The sequence below is a fragment of the Trichogramma pretiosum genome, unplaced genomic scaffold, assembly GCF_000599845.2.
Source record: "Trichogramma pretiosum strain Unisexual culture from Peru unplaced genomic scaffold, Tpre_2.0 scaffold46, whole genome shotgun sequence".
Taxonomy (NCBI): domain Eukaryota; kingdom Metazoa; phylum Arthropoda; class Insecta; order Hymenoptera; family Trichogrammatidae; genus Trichogramma; species Trichogramma pretiosum.
In genome coordinates this window covers 866,488-880,172 of record NW_019641609.1, presented here as the reverse complement: position 1 = coordinate 880,172, position 13,685 = coordinate 866,488, and the positions used below count along the sequence as shown (strand labels likewise).

Here is a 13,685-nt window from a genome sequence, read left to right as displayed (position 1 = left end):
TGCTTTATTTCTCCGACTCTTGATTAATCTAACGATGCTTACAATTACTAGCAAAAAAAAGAAGAAGAGAGAATAAAAACGATTTCCAGCCACGGGTAAATTCGCAACACGCGTATACGCGCAAGCGAGCTTTTCCTCGGCTCGCCACAAAAAGCCCGAGTAAAAGCGAGCGCATTTGCAAGTACAAAACATTCGTAATCAGACGCGCGGCTCAGAGGCTCGAGACATCAGTCAAGCAAAGCACGAGGGGTAGCTGCAGTGTGCGTTACGCTACTCTTATACTACTACACTCCTCCGCGTATGTATATACGTAACTGCGCGGCGTAATCTAACTCCGCACCTACGCGACGACCGCTGCAGTCGCAGGTATAAATCAAGCCGATGTACAAAGGTTCGGTGGTCTACAGATATATACATTTACCTGGGACGCGATCGCAGGTGAAAATAAGAGAGGAAAAAAATGCTTAAGGTCGCGCGCACGCACGCACGGACGCTATACAACCTGTATGGTCCGAGTAGTAGTAGCTGCTCGACTATAAATTTGCCGGCCGATAGATCGGCGCGTGATTCGTTCCTGCGTACGTGGGGTGATTTATTTTATAGCCACACTAGGACTGCGCTCGGGCATTACCCGCGCGACTGCACAGGTAAGTATATTTTCGTATTATTTCATAGATAACAAGAATTGCGAAAAAGAAAAAAATGAGGGGGTAAGAAGTGAGCGAGAGAGCTCAACTCACCGAGTAGTTTCTTGACTTGGCTCTGGCTGATGAAGATGTTGAGGTAGGCATTGCCGTAGCCCACCGACTGCAGCCAGAGCAGCAGCAGCAGCGCGAGTTTGCCGAGCGACGAACAACTTGCTGATGCCATTGTCGCATCGCCGGCTGCCTTTACTTTCTCACGCGCGCGAGCTAGCACATACACAAACACACTCTCAGCACCAGCAGCTATATCCACTCGATGTAGTACGTATATATACTTCGTTGAAAAGGAAAACTTGTTTCGGGGATAACGGCACTATTGGCCCACTCTTCCGTGTATACTGCACATCGAGCCCTCAGAGTTACGATAACGAACCACTGCTGATTTTTTTACACTTTTACTTTTGTCACCCGAGTAGTTTCGTCCCTTGTGCAAGTCACACCGAGAGCACTGATTTTTAATTTACATTCCCTTTTCGCGCAATGCTTTTTTCTCTTATTTGGAATGATTCGGAGTATACCTGACGTGTGACCAAAGTACCTCGGCTGCTAGCCGCAAGAAGACTTGAATAATCAAAAATTTCTTTCATCTTCGCACATGAGTCTCGGGTCGAGTAGCCGAAGCGTAATACATAGCAGCAGAGGCAACGCTGCACATTCTCACACACACGAGTCTTTTCACAGCATCGGATGCAAAATAAAAAAAAAAATTCCCTTTGAACTTTTTTTCTTCTTTTTCTTCTCGCGCGCCAAGCCGCGCCACACACGGCTCGTATGTACGCGATCACGTGCTGCTTTTGTGTTACAGTACTGCGAGGTGGCTCGCCGGCGCTCTCACTTTGCCCCGCAAGCCAAGGGGGGATGAAAAACGAGGCTACGTATATTACAAGTGCACGTCCACGCGGTACGGCGTACCGAACGCTACTGAACACGCGTTTCGTAGGACTCGCAGGGGTTAGTGTAGTCGGTGGCTGTGCAGCCGGTCTCTCGCTCTCCGTGACGCAGGCGCATGAACCCTTTTTTGCCGCCGCTGCTGCTGCTTGACTACTACTCCACTGCGCCAGGCGTCTGACTATATCGCGCGCTGCACTACTACTTGGCGCACGGCTCTCTCGGTTGTCGTGCGGGTGCGTGCCTACACACACATATATATATAGCTTATCGCTACTACTCGACGATGCAAACAACGGATATCCGGCGATCCGCAATCTTTCCCTCTCTCGCTTCCTTATAGCTATATAGCAAGAGCAGAGAGAGTCAAGCTCTAGCTGCTCCGCGCCTTTGCAGAGTGCCAAGAGATTCGAGCTTTGATGGATGATCGTTTCAAAGCTTATATTGCTCGAGTTGACTCTTTTTTTTTATTTGCCTTTTTTCTGCCTTTTTTGCTCTTTTTTGTCATATAGCCTGAAACTGACTTTTCCCTTGCCCATGTGTGCGTGTGCGAGTACATAATCTCGTGTGCGCGCAGTTTTTCGCTCGAAAAAGCCAAGAAGAAAAAGATAAAATACCGATACGCATGTATATGCAGCATACGAAGCCGAGAACGAGAGGATATTTAACGAGAGCTTATTAATTTAGTCCTTACTGAGCTTTGTATTTACCTGTTTCCGCAACGCGTGTCTGCGTATATATATACCCACGTAGGCATCTGACACCCCAAGCGATGTTACGCGTTCGCTTCTCTCTCTCTCTCTCTCTCTCGGTATACATATACACATACATACAGACGACAGCAGCAGTAGTAGTATGTACTGACTTTCGATTGGTCGACGGGGGAAATGAACGTATTTAAACTCGCATCGTCGTGCTCGAAAACGTTTGAATTTAATTAAATAGAACGACTGTACGACGAGCAGAGAGAAGCGTAGAGGGAGAGAGAGGGAGACGCGAAACGTATCACACGAGTGACTATGCCGCGTATTTATTATATGTACGAGTGTTAATACTGACAAGCCTCGATCCGTGGGTATTGCAGTACAAGGGCGAAAACAAAAATACAGAAACAATTTCGGCTAAGTATTAAGCATGACGAGCCACGTTGCAATAGCTAGCGTAGATGAGCTCGAATCAATGTCATCGATGTACGCTGCGTGTATATAATACGCCGGGCATTCCGGGTCGCGTAATCTCTGCTGTTAAGCATGACGAGGGAGAGAGAGAGAGAGAGAGAAATTAATAATCGCTCTAAGCGCGTATTCATCACGTGCGGGCGGTTTGGGCAAACATCACACCGCCGCCGCGTCCTTATAACGTTAACGCATCGACGACGACGAGCACCCAAAATTCATCCTAGCTGCGCACGACGATATTCGACCCCCGAATGCGTTGGTTGTTTAACAGAATTCGCCGTGGCATATTCCCCGCGTACACGACGCATCTCCCTTTCGCTATATATCTATCGACGCGACGAGAGAAAAAGAGACGAAACGCACAAAGGGGGACTTTAATTAGAGAGTGGACTAATTATCGCCGCGTATAGTCTATGATTATCATTTTTCGCCTTTTATTCCAGTCGAGAAAACATTCAACGCGCGATGCGACCGAACTCGTACATGTATTGCGCGCTTGACAAAAGTTTATACGATTATCCTATATTATTATACATCTCCGAGCACGGCGGCTAGGCCCTGTGCTCGTATACGCGTAAAAAAGTGATTCGCGCTGATCGAAAAAGTTCACGGGCGCGCAAGCTCACTGCACCGCTGCTCGTGATACAGCAGGTGAGGAAAAGCATAAATTTCAAATTGACGAGGTCAAAGTTTACTTATATCGTTTTTCCTTCTCTCTTTCTCTCGATTTTTTCATTTCGCAGCTCACGTCGTCGCGAGTGGGAGCAGTAGAATTCTCTCCTATACGTGAGAAAGTTATGCATAAAGTATAACGGCCTCGCGCGCTCGCATACGCACACACACACACGGCTTTTAGACGTCAGTTTACGAGGCAAAGTTTTCCTCGTTTCTCGATATGTATGTATGTGAGCTCTCTATAGTATACGATTGTGCATATTAAAGGGGGTATAAGGCCAAAGATATCCTCGACGCGCGCGAGATATATATAGAAAAGAAAGTCAGTGGAGCAGGATAAGTTTTTGATCTTTCCTTTCTTTTATTTCTCATTCTCTTTGCCTTTTTCCTTCTCCTTTCCCGTGCAATTCTACTAATATATTTCATTTGTTTTCCAAGCTCACCATTCTATATATTATAAGATTCTTCAACATGATGAATGTTACACAGGTTCGCAAAGAAAAGAAATAAAGCGTCGAACTGCACGTCGTCCCTGAAATCGTTCGACGTACACTGCTTAAATATAATATCGATCGGCCATCGAGGGTCACGTGTTATTTATTATTTAAAGTCTCCTTTAAACATACATAGTCGCTGCATATATGCGTGCCGAAGTACAAGGAAGAATACCCAAGTGATCATAGTGTAGGACGTCATCGTGAGCGAGATCGATGCATTATTTGCAGTTTATTCCTTCGGCTAAATGATAGATCTGACTACTTCTGTCCCCTTCTTCGTGCATGAGTTTTTGTACGTCGCAGAAAGGGAAAGTAGCAGCACTGCGACGCGACTTTTGTTACACGGGCAGAGAAGTAAAATCAAAAAAAAAACATCGACTATAGCTGCGCGCAACTGGTCTGCACACACGAACGAATGCGTACTGCATCGGGAGAGAGAGAGAGAGAGAGAGAGAGAGAGAGAGAGAGCTTAATCTCCGCAGCTACGTCTTCATATAAATATAGCTCTGCAGCGTGGCTAAGTGTGCTTTTTACGACAGGATTATATAGTCCGTGAGCAACTCGCTTTCTATGTACTTAAGACTAGCTGGGGTTATATGTGCTGCTGCTGCTCGCTCGCTCGCGAATGTTAATGCTGATTTTCAGCGAAAGTTCAAACTTGCGAGTGTATATCGCGGGGGGGGGGGGGGGNGGGGGGGGGGGGGGGGGGGGGGGGGGGGGGGGGCGCGGCTCGCTGGAAGCTTGCCAAAGGTTAATGGGATAAGCAGGCGAGTTGTGTGTACAGCAGTTCAAGTTGCCTCGCAATTTGAAATTTCACATCTTGAGAAGGCGAGCGACAAGACGCGCCATCTCCGCGGCTCACGCAGCTGGAGAAACTTTCCCGCGACGTATCCCGCTGAGCTGCCGTACGCCGAAGGTATATTTATAATCGAAAAAGCTGGAATTAACATGGCGCTAAAAAGCAAAAAAAAGCAGATATAAACGTACACGCGTGCAAGCAAATAAAACTTGTTAATCGGTCTTCTTTGATGTTTGGGGGTGCGCAGAGGAAAAAAAATAGATCGATCGCTGCTGCTGCTATTGCTGCTAGGTAGAGACTTCTACAGACTTGAATGATCGATTCGAGAGTGGCAACACGACGCACAACTCGACTTTCCATTATTAACTTTTTTGCTTTGTGTATCGGCTGGTCCGTGTCCCTTTTCCGTTGCTCTTTCAGCGCCGCAGCCACGAATACGACGACGACGGCGAAACGTCTGTGGGGCGCCCAGACTCACCGGCGGTCGTTAGCGATAGCACCACGATTGAGAGTCGACTTTTCGATTCATCACGTTGATGCATATATACATTTGTAATTTGTCGCATGTTTATCGACGCATCGCTGCCGGTATTTGAATCTGTGCAATTAAAAGAGAGAGAGAGAGAGAGAGAGAGAGAGAGAGAAGGAGAGCAAGTTCGATTTCGAGCAGTTATTTTCAATTATGTTTTTAGTCGTCGCTCGGCTTTGAAGCGGTCAAAACAATATTTGAAAATTTTACGCGTTCCGTCGAGTATGAATAATGAATTGCATCGGCCACTTGATACTCAATCTCGATCAGGAGATTTTACAAATTCGATAATGCCGAGTTATTTATACTTTTTATAACTTTTTCTACAATATACCATCTCATGCACAGAGCCCAAGTAATTCGGCTGATCAACATTACATGATGCAAATTTTCAGCAGAGGTAATAAGTAACTGCGAAAGCTCCATGCACATAACAAAAATCGGTTGTTATCATGGCAAATCGCCGCGTTTGATTGCAGCATATGAGTCATTTCGCGTCAAGTCTTTAGCGGTCCGCGCGAGCGGCCTTATTAAGCCAAATTGCTCAATTGGTAACTCGTGAGAAAAGCATCTAAATGCACCTATAGAAAAAATATGAGCCATATAATTTCGATGTGAAATTACCTCAGCTTTCCGATTGAGAGGTCAGATTTTCAAAACTTTTCCATTTTTCCGTAGAAAATTGCCGGAAAACCTTCAAAGTCGAATATCTCAAAAAGGGCATTTTTAAGATTTTTCTAAATAAATTCTAAGTGAATTGGTGAAATAGGCCGCACGCGCGTACCTCTGGAGACTTGACGTAAAATGACTCATATTGCGCTCAAATAATGAAAAATAATGATCGAGGACGAGGCAACAATTACTTTCGACAATGCATAATAATTTTTACCTATAATACGGTCATGTATATTCTAAGCGATTGAATTCATAGTTTGGTATAGTTTGTTCGATTAACCAAAAATTCTGTTATAAATAGAAGCTCTAACATATTAAAGCGCATAATCGCATAATCTACTAAAAGTCAGCTGGTGAATATTTTTGCATAAGCCTTTTAGTTCTCAAAAATCGAAAATATTTCGTTAGAAGATTACAAAATACTTGAACAGGGAGAATTTTGAAAGAATGTTTACGTTTTGTACTTTTCGATCGTTGTATATTTGTATTCTAATGTGAGTGAGAGCGGGAAAACAATGTTGGTTCGAGGCCGAGTACTTGAGGAACTGTTAGTTTCGATCGAACCGTATTAGTTCTCGGACATCGAATCAGCTCGTAATAATTATCAGTCTGTGTTAAATGAAATTTTTATACTAGTCGTCAAATATCCAATAGTTTGGAATACTTGACGTGACGGTAAAAATGTCGCAAATTTTAATGAATCAAGACTATTTTCGTTCAAAAAATAATGCGGAGGACATTATTAAGTTACAAGAATTCTTAATTAATAAGAATATTAGACAAGAAAATTTAGAGAATAGAGCCTTGATAAGAACTATGATGCGAGAGACGGCGAAAAAATTTGCTGACAGGCAACCAATGACGTTGGAAATAGACACGTTTATCAATACGATTGGTACTTTTACGATTGATCACTTGAAGGAAGTTAAGCTGTTTCGAATAAATTATGGCATATTGACTGTGGCTTGCGTTGAACATTTTCTCTACCCCGGGGAAGACAATGAAGAATATATGAAGATATATTCTTGCGACAAAGAAAAGGCGATCGAAGTATATCGTACACTGCGAGGTTTTCCGAGTACTCCCGACGGTACCTTATCTAGATCGGTTAGATCTTTCTTTAATTGCCCAAAGTTTTCGAAAGACAATCAATACTTGGAAGCAATAAGATCATATTTGAGAAGTCTTCAAATTAATAACGAGGATATGCATTACATAAGGAAAACATCAATTGAATTAATGTAAGTCAATATTTTGAAACCATTTTTATAATTTTATTCTGTAAAATTTTATATAATTTTCAGTGATACTCTAGAAGCTATGAACATTCTTGAACGACCAGTACTCGAGGAATTGCCTTCTGTTACTCATAAAATATGGCAATCTTTTATAACTAAAAAATATTTTCTTGAAAAATCCAATGCAAATTGTATTATTAGATTACAAAATTATTTAAAAGAGAAAGTCATTGAAGAACCAAGTTTAGAGAATAACTCAAATTTAATCAATATACTACACGAGGGGATGCATCTGTTTTTAAACGATGAACCTTCAGTATATTATTTAGACACGTTTCGAAATACGATTCTTGATTTTACAATTGACCATTTGAAGCAAGTTGAACTGTATCGTATAAATCGTGGCATATTGGCTGTCGCTTGCATCGAACATCTCCTCTACCCCGGGGATAATATTGAAGAATTTATGAGAATATACAGTTGCGATAGTCGCAGGGCGACCAGGATATATAATAAACTACGAGGTTTTTCAGAGGACAGGATTCAAGACGTTGACACAATCAGGGCGACGATAAATTTTTTTAATTGCGAAAATTGTCTAACAGACAATGATGATTACCTATCAAACATAAGAGGGTATTTGAGAGCTCTTCCAATTAATCAGGATGAGTTGAAATATATAAAAGATGAATCGTAAGTAAATATTTTAACATTGGGTAATGCAATTTCATAGACTAAAATTTGATTTATTGCTTTTCTTAACAGTCGTAAAGCTATTGATTCTACGTCACGCCAAGAACAACATGAATTTCTTAGACCTCAAATACCTCCACCTGTCGCTCGCCGACCTCGACCTATTGCTCGCCGACCTCAACCTATTGCTCAGCCAGCTCAACCTCATGAGGAAATTTTATTGACTGAACAATATTTTTGTAGAAAAACGACTGCACATACTATTATTAGATTAGTGGAGTATTTGAATGCCCGAGATATTGAAGAACAAGATTTAGAGAGAATTACAATAGTAAGGGAAATATTGCGTAGCGTGATCAAAAAATTTGCCGACAGGAGTCCAACACTGTCGGAACTCCACACGTTTCGAGATACGATTCATGATTTTTCAATTGATTATTTGAAGGAAGTTAATCTGTTTCATATAAATCATGGAATATTGGTCGTTGCGTGTGTTGAGCATTTTTTGTACCCGACGGCATGTAATGAACATTATTTGAAGATATATAATTGCAGCAGACGGAGGGCGACCGTGTTATTTAATAAGTTGTGTGGTTGTCCAGAACATAATAAACCCGACAATTTCTTAGTCATTTCGACAAGAGATTTTTTTAGATCCCGTCATTTTTTAATGGACAATCGATACTTAGAAGCAATAAGATCATATTTGGAAAAAATTTACATCAGTGATGACGAGTTGACTTTTATAAAAGATGAATCAATTCGCATAATGTAAGTGAATAGTTAAAAGCTGGTTTATACAATTTTTCATTCTAAAATTTTAATTAATTTTCAGTTATAGTCAACAAGTTAATGAGCAACCGCCAACAATCCGTGTAGATCTTCTACCTAACGCTCAACCACCTCAACTTATCGAACAGCCACCTCCGCCTAACGCTCGATTACCTCCACGCAATCCGCAAATTCTAATAACTCGAGAATATCTTCAAAAAAAATCTGGGGCACAAGCTATTATTAATATAGTAAATTACTTAAATGACAACGACATTACAGAGCAAGTATTAAGTGATACAGACTCGATAAGGACTATGATGCGAGAGACGATGAGCATATTTGCAGACAGGAATCCAACACCGTTGGAATTAAACACGTTCAAAAATACGATTCTTGATGCTGGAATTGACTATTGGACGGCCGTTAGTCTGTTTCGAATAAATCATGGCATATTGGCCGTCGCTTGTGTTGAACATCTTCTCTACCCCGGGGAAGATAATGAACAATATATGAACATATATGGTTGCAACGAAGAAACGGCGGATTTGTTATATAGAAGACTGTGTGATCTTTGTGAACTTCCGGTGGAAAATATACTCGACGATGTCACAGTAAAATCGGCTAAATCTTTCTTTAAATGCAAAAGATATATAAGAACCAATAATGATTATCTATCAACCATAAGAGAGTATTTGGGAAATCTTCAAATTTATGATGAAGAGTTGGAATACATAAAGGAAAAATCAATTGATTTAATGTGAGTGAATATTTTATAAACGTTATTGTAACTTTACTGTGTAAATTTTAATATCATTTTCAGTGGTCGTCCTAAACCTATTGATCAATTACCCGTTGAGAATATAATTGATCCTATCGAAGATCAACCCCCGGCAGAGAATATAATTGATCCTGTCGAAGATCAACCCCCGGCAGAGAATATAATTGATCCTGTCGAAGATCAACCCCCGGCAGAGAATATAATTGATCCTGTCGAAGATCAATTACCGGCAGAGAATATAATTGATCCTGAAGAAGATCAATTACCGGCAGAGAATATAATTGATCCTGAAGAAGATCAATTACCGGCAGAGAATATAATGGAAGATCAACAACCAAATTTGCGCGAAAACAACGAGCAGCCTCGTGCGTCTACCCCGGAAAATCATGCTCCTCCACCAATCGTACCAATACCAGTAAACCATGAATTTACTGTACGGTACAGTATTCACCAGAAAATAATGGCAAACAGAATGTCAAATTCATTCTTTTGGCCAGCAAAGATTATGAATATTAACAATCAATCGATGACTGTTCAATTTTACACATTCCCACGAGGAGAGAGGCAAGTTATTTCATCGAGAGATGATATCAAAAGTATGGAGAAAGAAACACACGATAAAATTTACGCATCTCTGCCAAGAGAGTTACGTAAACCTTTTAATTTGGCAGTGCTAGAGGCGCTTGGTGAAAACGTGCATGACGGATGGTAAAATTGTATTTATTGAATCGAAACGCTTTTATAGCATTGTGTGATTTCTGAAATTGTTATAAAATTTTGGATTTATTTTATCAGTATTTATTATTCAATTGTGTAATACCATACCTTATAACATTAATTTTTATACATTGTTTCAAAAATTTAACAATAGTTTGTGCCAAAGTTCATGTTTAATGTTTTTCTGATCTTTGAATGTGCAATCGTAAGTATCCCAGATCGACTTGAACATACGATCGTAAAGTAACACGTAACACCGAACAGACTCAGCGAAACGAGAAGCACATTGGCTGCGAAAAAACTACTAGACAGGAAAAGAGGAAGAGTTGAAAAACACTATCTTGTGAAAGAATCCATCGGCCACTTGGGTGCTGAGCAGTACTGAGCTTGTAATGCGAATTCAATCACAAAATGTTTCGACTGCACACACACACGCACACACACGCGCGACGGTGAGTTATTAGCTTAGTCGAGCGCATTACGCCTAGGTAGGTACATACTGATGTACCTTTTGAACTGCATCGATTATCGGATTCTGACTTCACTCTTGTTTGTATGATCGGTCTTTTTTTTCCGAGAAACATTTATATTTTTTTTACCTCGGATCAGCATTGTTTACTCTCCTCTGGTAAGCGCTTTATTGTACATTTTACGCGAAAACGTTCGAATTATGCATGCCGATATCAAAAGCTTCGGTTCAAACGAGCTGTGCGGGTTATTAAAAAAAAGTATCCAATATCAAGTAAGTGGCATTGGCGCAAGTGGACCGTATTGCATCATTATCGTCGAGCTCGTACAAAAAATCAAAAATAAACATTTCGATCCATCGATATATAAGCGCGTGTAAAGTTTTTGTACTGCCGTATTCATGGTCGTCAAAAGTTGTCGTTACATATTCGTGCGCGCACATAGGCATATCGAGTGTTTTCATTATTATTTCCAAGAAATAACAACGCGCGCAAGGCTTCGGGTTGGACCGAAAACACACTACCTATCATGAGGTTGCTCGAGCGCATGGCAACGACGTGTATCGAGAGAATAAAAACTACTAGATCTCGAGAGCATATCTATCCGGCGAATCGTTGGGTGCGCGCAAAATTCACTAATCGCGCGTCGCGGTCGGCGAATTATGCGCTCGTATCATGGATATCAATTAAAGCTAATCGACATGCAAATCGCCGCATGCATATAGATTACAGCATTGCGGAGCGCGTATACATACACACACGCATCGAGCCTTCACTCCCTGCCTCCCTTTACACGAGAGATTATCGATTGAGCCTCGCGTGTGTGGTAGCGTGTAGTTCGCGAGCTCGAGCCGGCATCCCTCTCTCTACACTCGCTCGACTCCGGCGATAATCTACGAATTCCCTTCGGGCGATATTATATGCATGTAGATTGAATATAAAAGCATATAGAGCGCGTCCACGTGCGCGAATAGTATAGGCCTCAAAGTGATACGGTATATATGAGCGAGCTCTCTGTAATATATAATGCGCCTATACGTATGTGTGTGTGAGTGTGTGTGTGTGTGTGCGGGTGGGAGAAAAATTTTACTCACTGATTCTTTTGTGTCTATCGGCTATCGAGAGAGTCGAGAAATGAGTTTATGCAAGTTCGAGCTTATACCAGAGAGAGAGAGAGAAGGGTGCATTTCATTTTACACAGTATATGCGGCTTTGATCTGCCAATTGTTCTTTGACATTGTGAATTCCGATGCTCGCGTGTGCTCGTGTGAATGTGCATATAGAAGGTATCAATGGATGTGCCATGGTGCTCACGGCTTGCGCGCGGCAAATTTCAGTCGTGAAAAATCGTTTCGCAGAAACTGGGCAATATTTTTCAAAGATTTACGCGCCGCCGAGATCATCGCAGCTCCGGACAAATGCAAAAATTACAAGTATATCTCGTTTTATCGTCGAGATTAATTGTACTGTTGTGCATGGCGAAAAAAATACGCTCAGCCACGCCAAGAATCGTACAAAGTCACGAGTAACTAATGGGAAATTCTCCAATAACTCTTCTAATCTTATAGTTTGCTCGACGCGTTGCTCTCCATATGGCATACATAGCGAGAGTGTTAAGTTGGATTCATATGCAGGATTTCGTGTGTATTTGTGTGTATGTTTTCTGCGTGTAGTGCATACGGTGTACAGTACAACGCACCGGCGTAGGTCTTTCTCTATATCGGTTTGAATTACGAGCTTTATCGGGATGCGAGATTTTCCCTATTTTTTTTTTTTTTGCGCCGCGCACCCTGAAACTTTATGCCCTTTTATATGGAGTTTTGCCAGTCGTACCTTTTTGTACGTGTGTGTGAGTATACAAAAAAATAGCACCATTAAAATGAGAACGCGCGGGTCATATAGCGGTCGTATGAGGATAAAAAAAGGCAGCAGCAGGAAAAGGATCGTAAGTCTCTCTCAGTGCGACGCGCGGAGATGGATGATCGTAAACTAGTCGATTTTGACACAACGACGGGCTTTTTTTCACGCGCAAAATTGAAAACTCGTATTATTCTATAGCTGCGACGAAGAAAACGAGCCAATAGCGCGCGAAAAGCTCGCTATTCTATGCGAGCTCGTACGCAGTTACAAACTCTCGAGCGAGCAATTATCAAAGTTGTATAATCGGCGAACTGCACGCGCGATGTTCTCGCTCGCTCCCTCTCTCTGCCTCTCTCTCTCTCTCTCTCTTTAACTCCTATAACCGAACAAAAGTACATCTGGCATCGGTAGATAAGAGAAATGCACCGGCGGGCGCGTAGTTGAAGCTATTATTCCCGATTTTCGGGGAAGAAACGAGACGCGTCGCTTGGGATTCGCTCATACAGTCCTTATCATCGCGTAAACTCCTCTTCTCGTAGTGCGTGCGCGTGGCTGTGTATTTATGGGCGCAATGATAATTATTGGATTGGCTTCGAAGATCCGGATTAAAGATTATCCAGTTAGAATTGCTTTCAATGAACGAGTTTGGAAGAGTGTACAACGTATTTACGATCATTGCGAATCCACTACTGGAAATAATCTGCATTGTTATGTTGTCGGTACATCGGGGATAAACTCGAAGATAGTTTCGAGTTTGCATAATTTACTGATACATTCATGAATTCCGATGCTTCATTTATCTTACGTAGAGTTAAATAGCGAGTGAGTCGATAGTGTACGTAAAGGTGCATTTACAATTACTCATAAAGTGCACTGACATGCGGGGTCTGAATAAAAAAATCAAACAACCAAGTGTGTAGAAAGGCATCCCATATTGGTTTAATGTGCTAAACGCCTTAAAAAAATATAATACCGTTAAATAATGATGTATTGTGTTACATAGTATAACCCAAAATTGAGGTAAAATTTTAGCCTTTGTCAATCGCTAGCGAAGAGCTTCCTCCCAAAAACTTGATTATTCTTATTTTTATATGCTAATAAAATAAGATATTTTCTAATATTAGTAGTAACTTTTCAAAAATGCTGTAATTTTGCACACATTTTTTTCATATATTACAACTAAATTGTCCTTCTTTTGCAAAAACTGCGCAAA

General features: G+C 41.5%; 2 protein-coding genes across 3 annotated transcripts in view; one reads left to right on the top strand and one right to left on the bottom strand.

The window, feature by feature from the left end:
* The window catches only part of LOC106654493 (tyrosine-protein kinase Drl-like), a 75,887-nt gene extending 75,017 nt beyond the window's left edge, over positions 1 to 870 (bottom strand). Inside the window, exon 1 of the mRNA XM_014374412.2 lies at positions 741 to 870. Coding sequence (XP_014229898.1) covers positions 741 to 870 — 130 coding nt within the window. The remainder of the gene's footprint in view (positions 1 to 740) is intronic.
* A 5,614-nt stretch (positions 871 to 6,484) lies between these two features.
* Positions 6,485 to 10,225, top strand: LOC106654644. Of its 2 annotated transcripts, XM_014374602.2 has the most exons (6): positions 6,485 to 7,186; positions 7,250 to 7,876; positions 7,949 to 8,647; positions 8,712 to 9,407; positions 9,471 to 9,529; positions 9,569 to 10,225. In XM_014374602.2, the coding sequence occupies exons 1-6, from the start codon at positions 6,627 to 6,629 to the stop codon at positions 10,138 to 10,140; spliced, it is 3,213 nt and encodes a 1,070-aa protein (XP_014230088.1). In that variant the 5' UTR covers positions 6,485 to 6,626; the 3' UTR covers positions 10,141 to 10,225. The 2 variants fall into 2 exon arrangements, with proteins under 2 accessions (XP_014230088.1, XP_014230087.1); XM_014374601.2 differs by having other exon boundaries at positions 6,486 to 7,186; positions 9,471 to 10,225.
* The last annotated feature ends 3,460 nt before the right edge of the window (positions 10,226 to 13,685 follow it).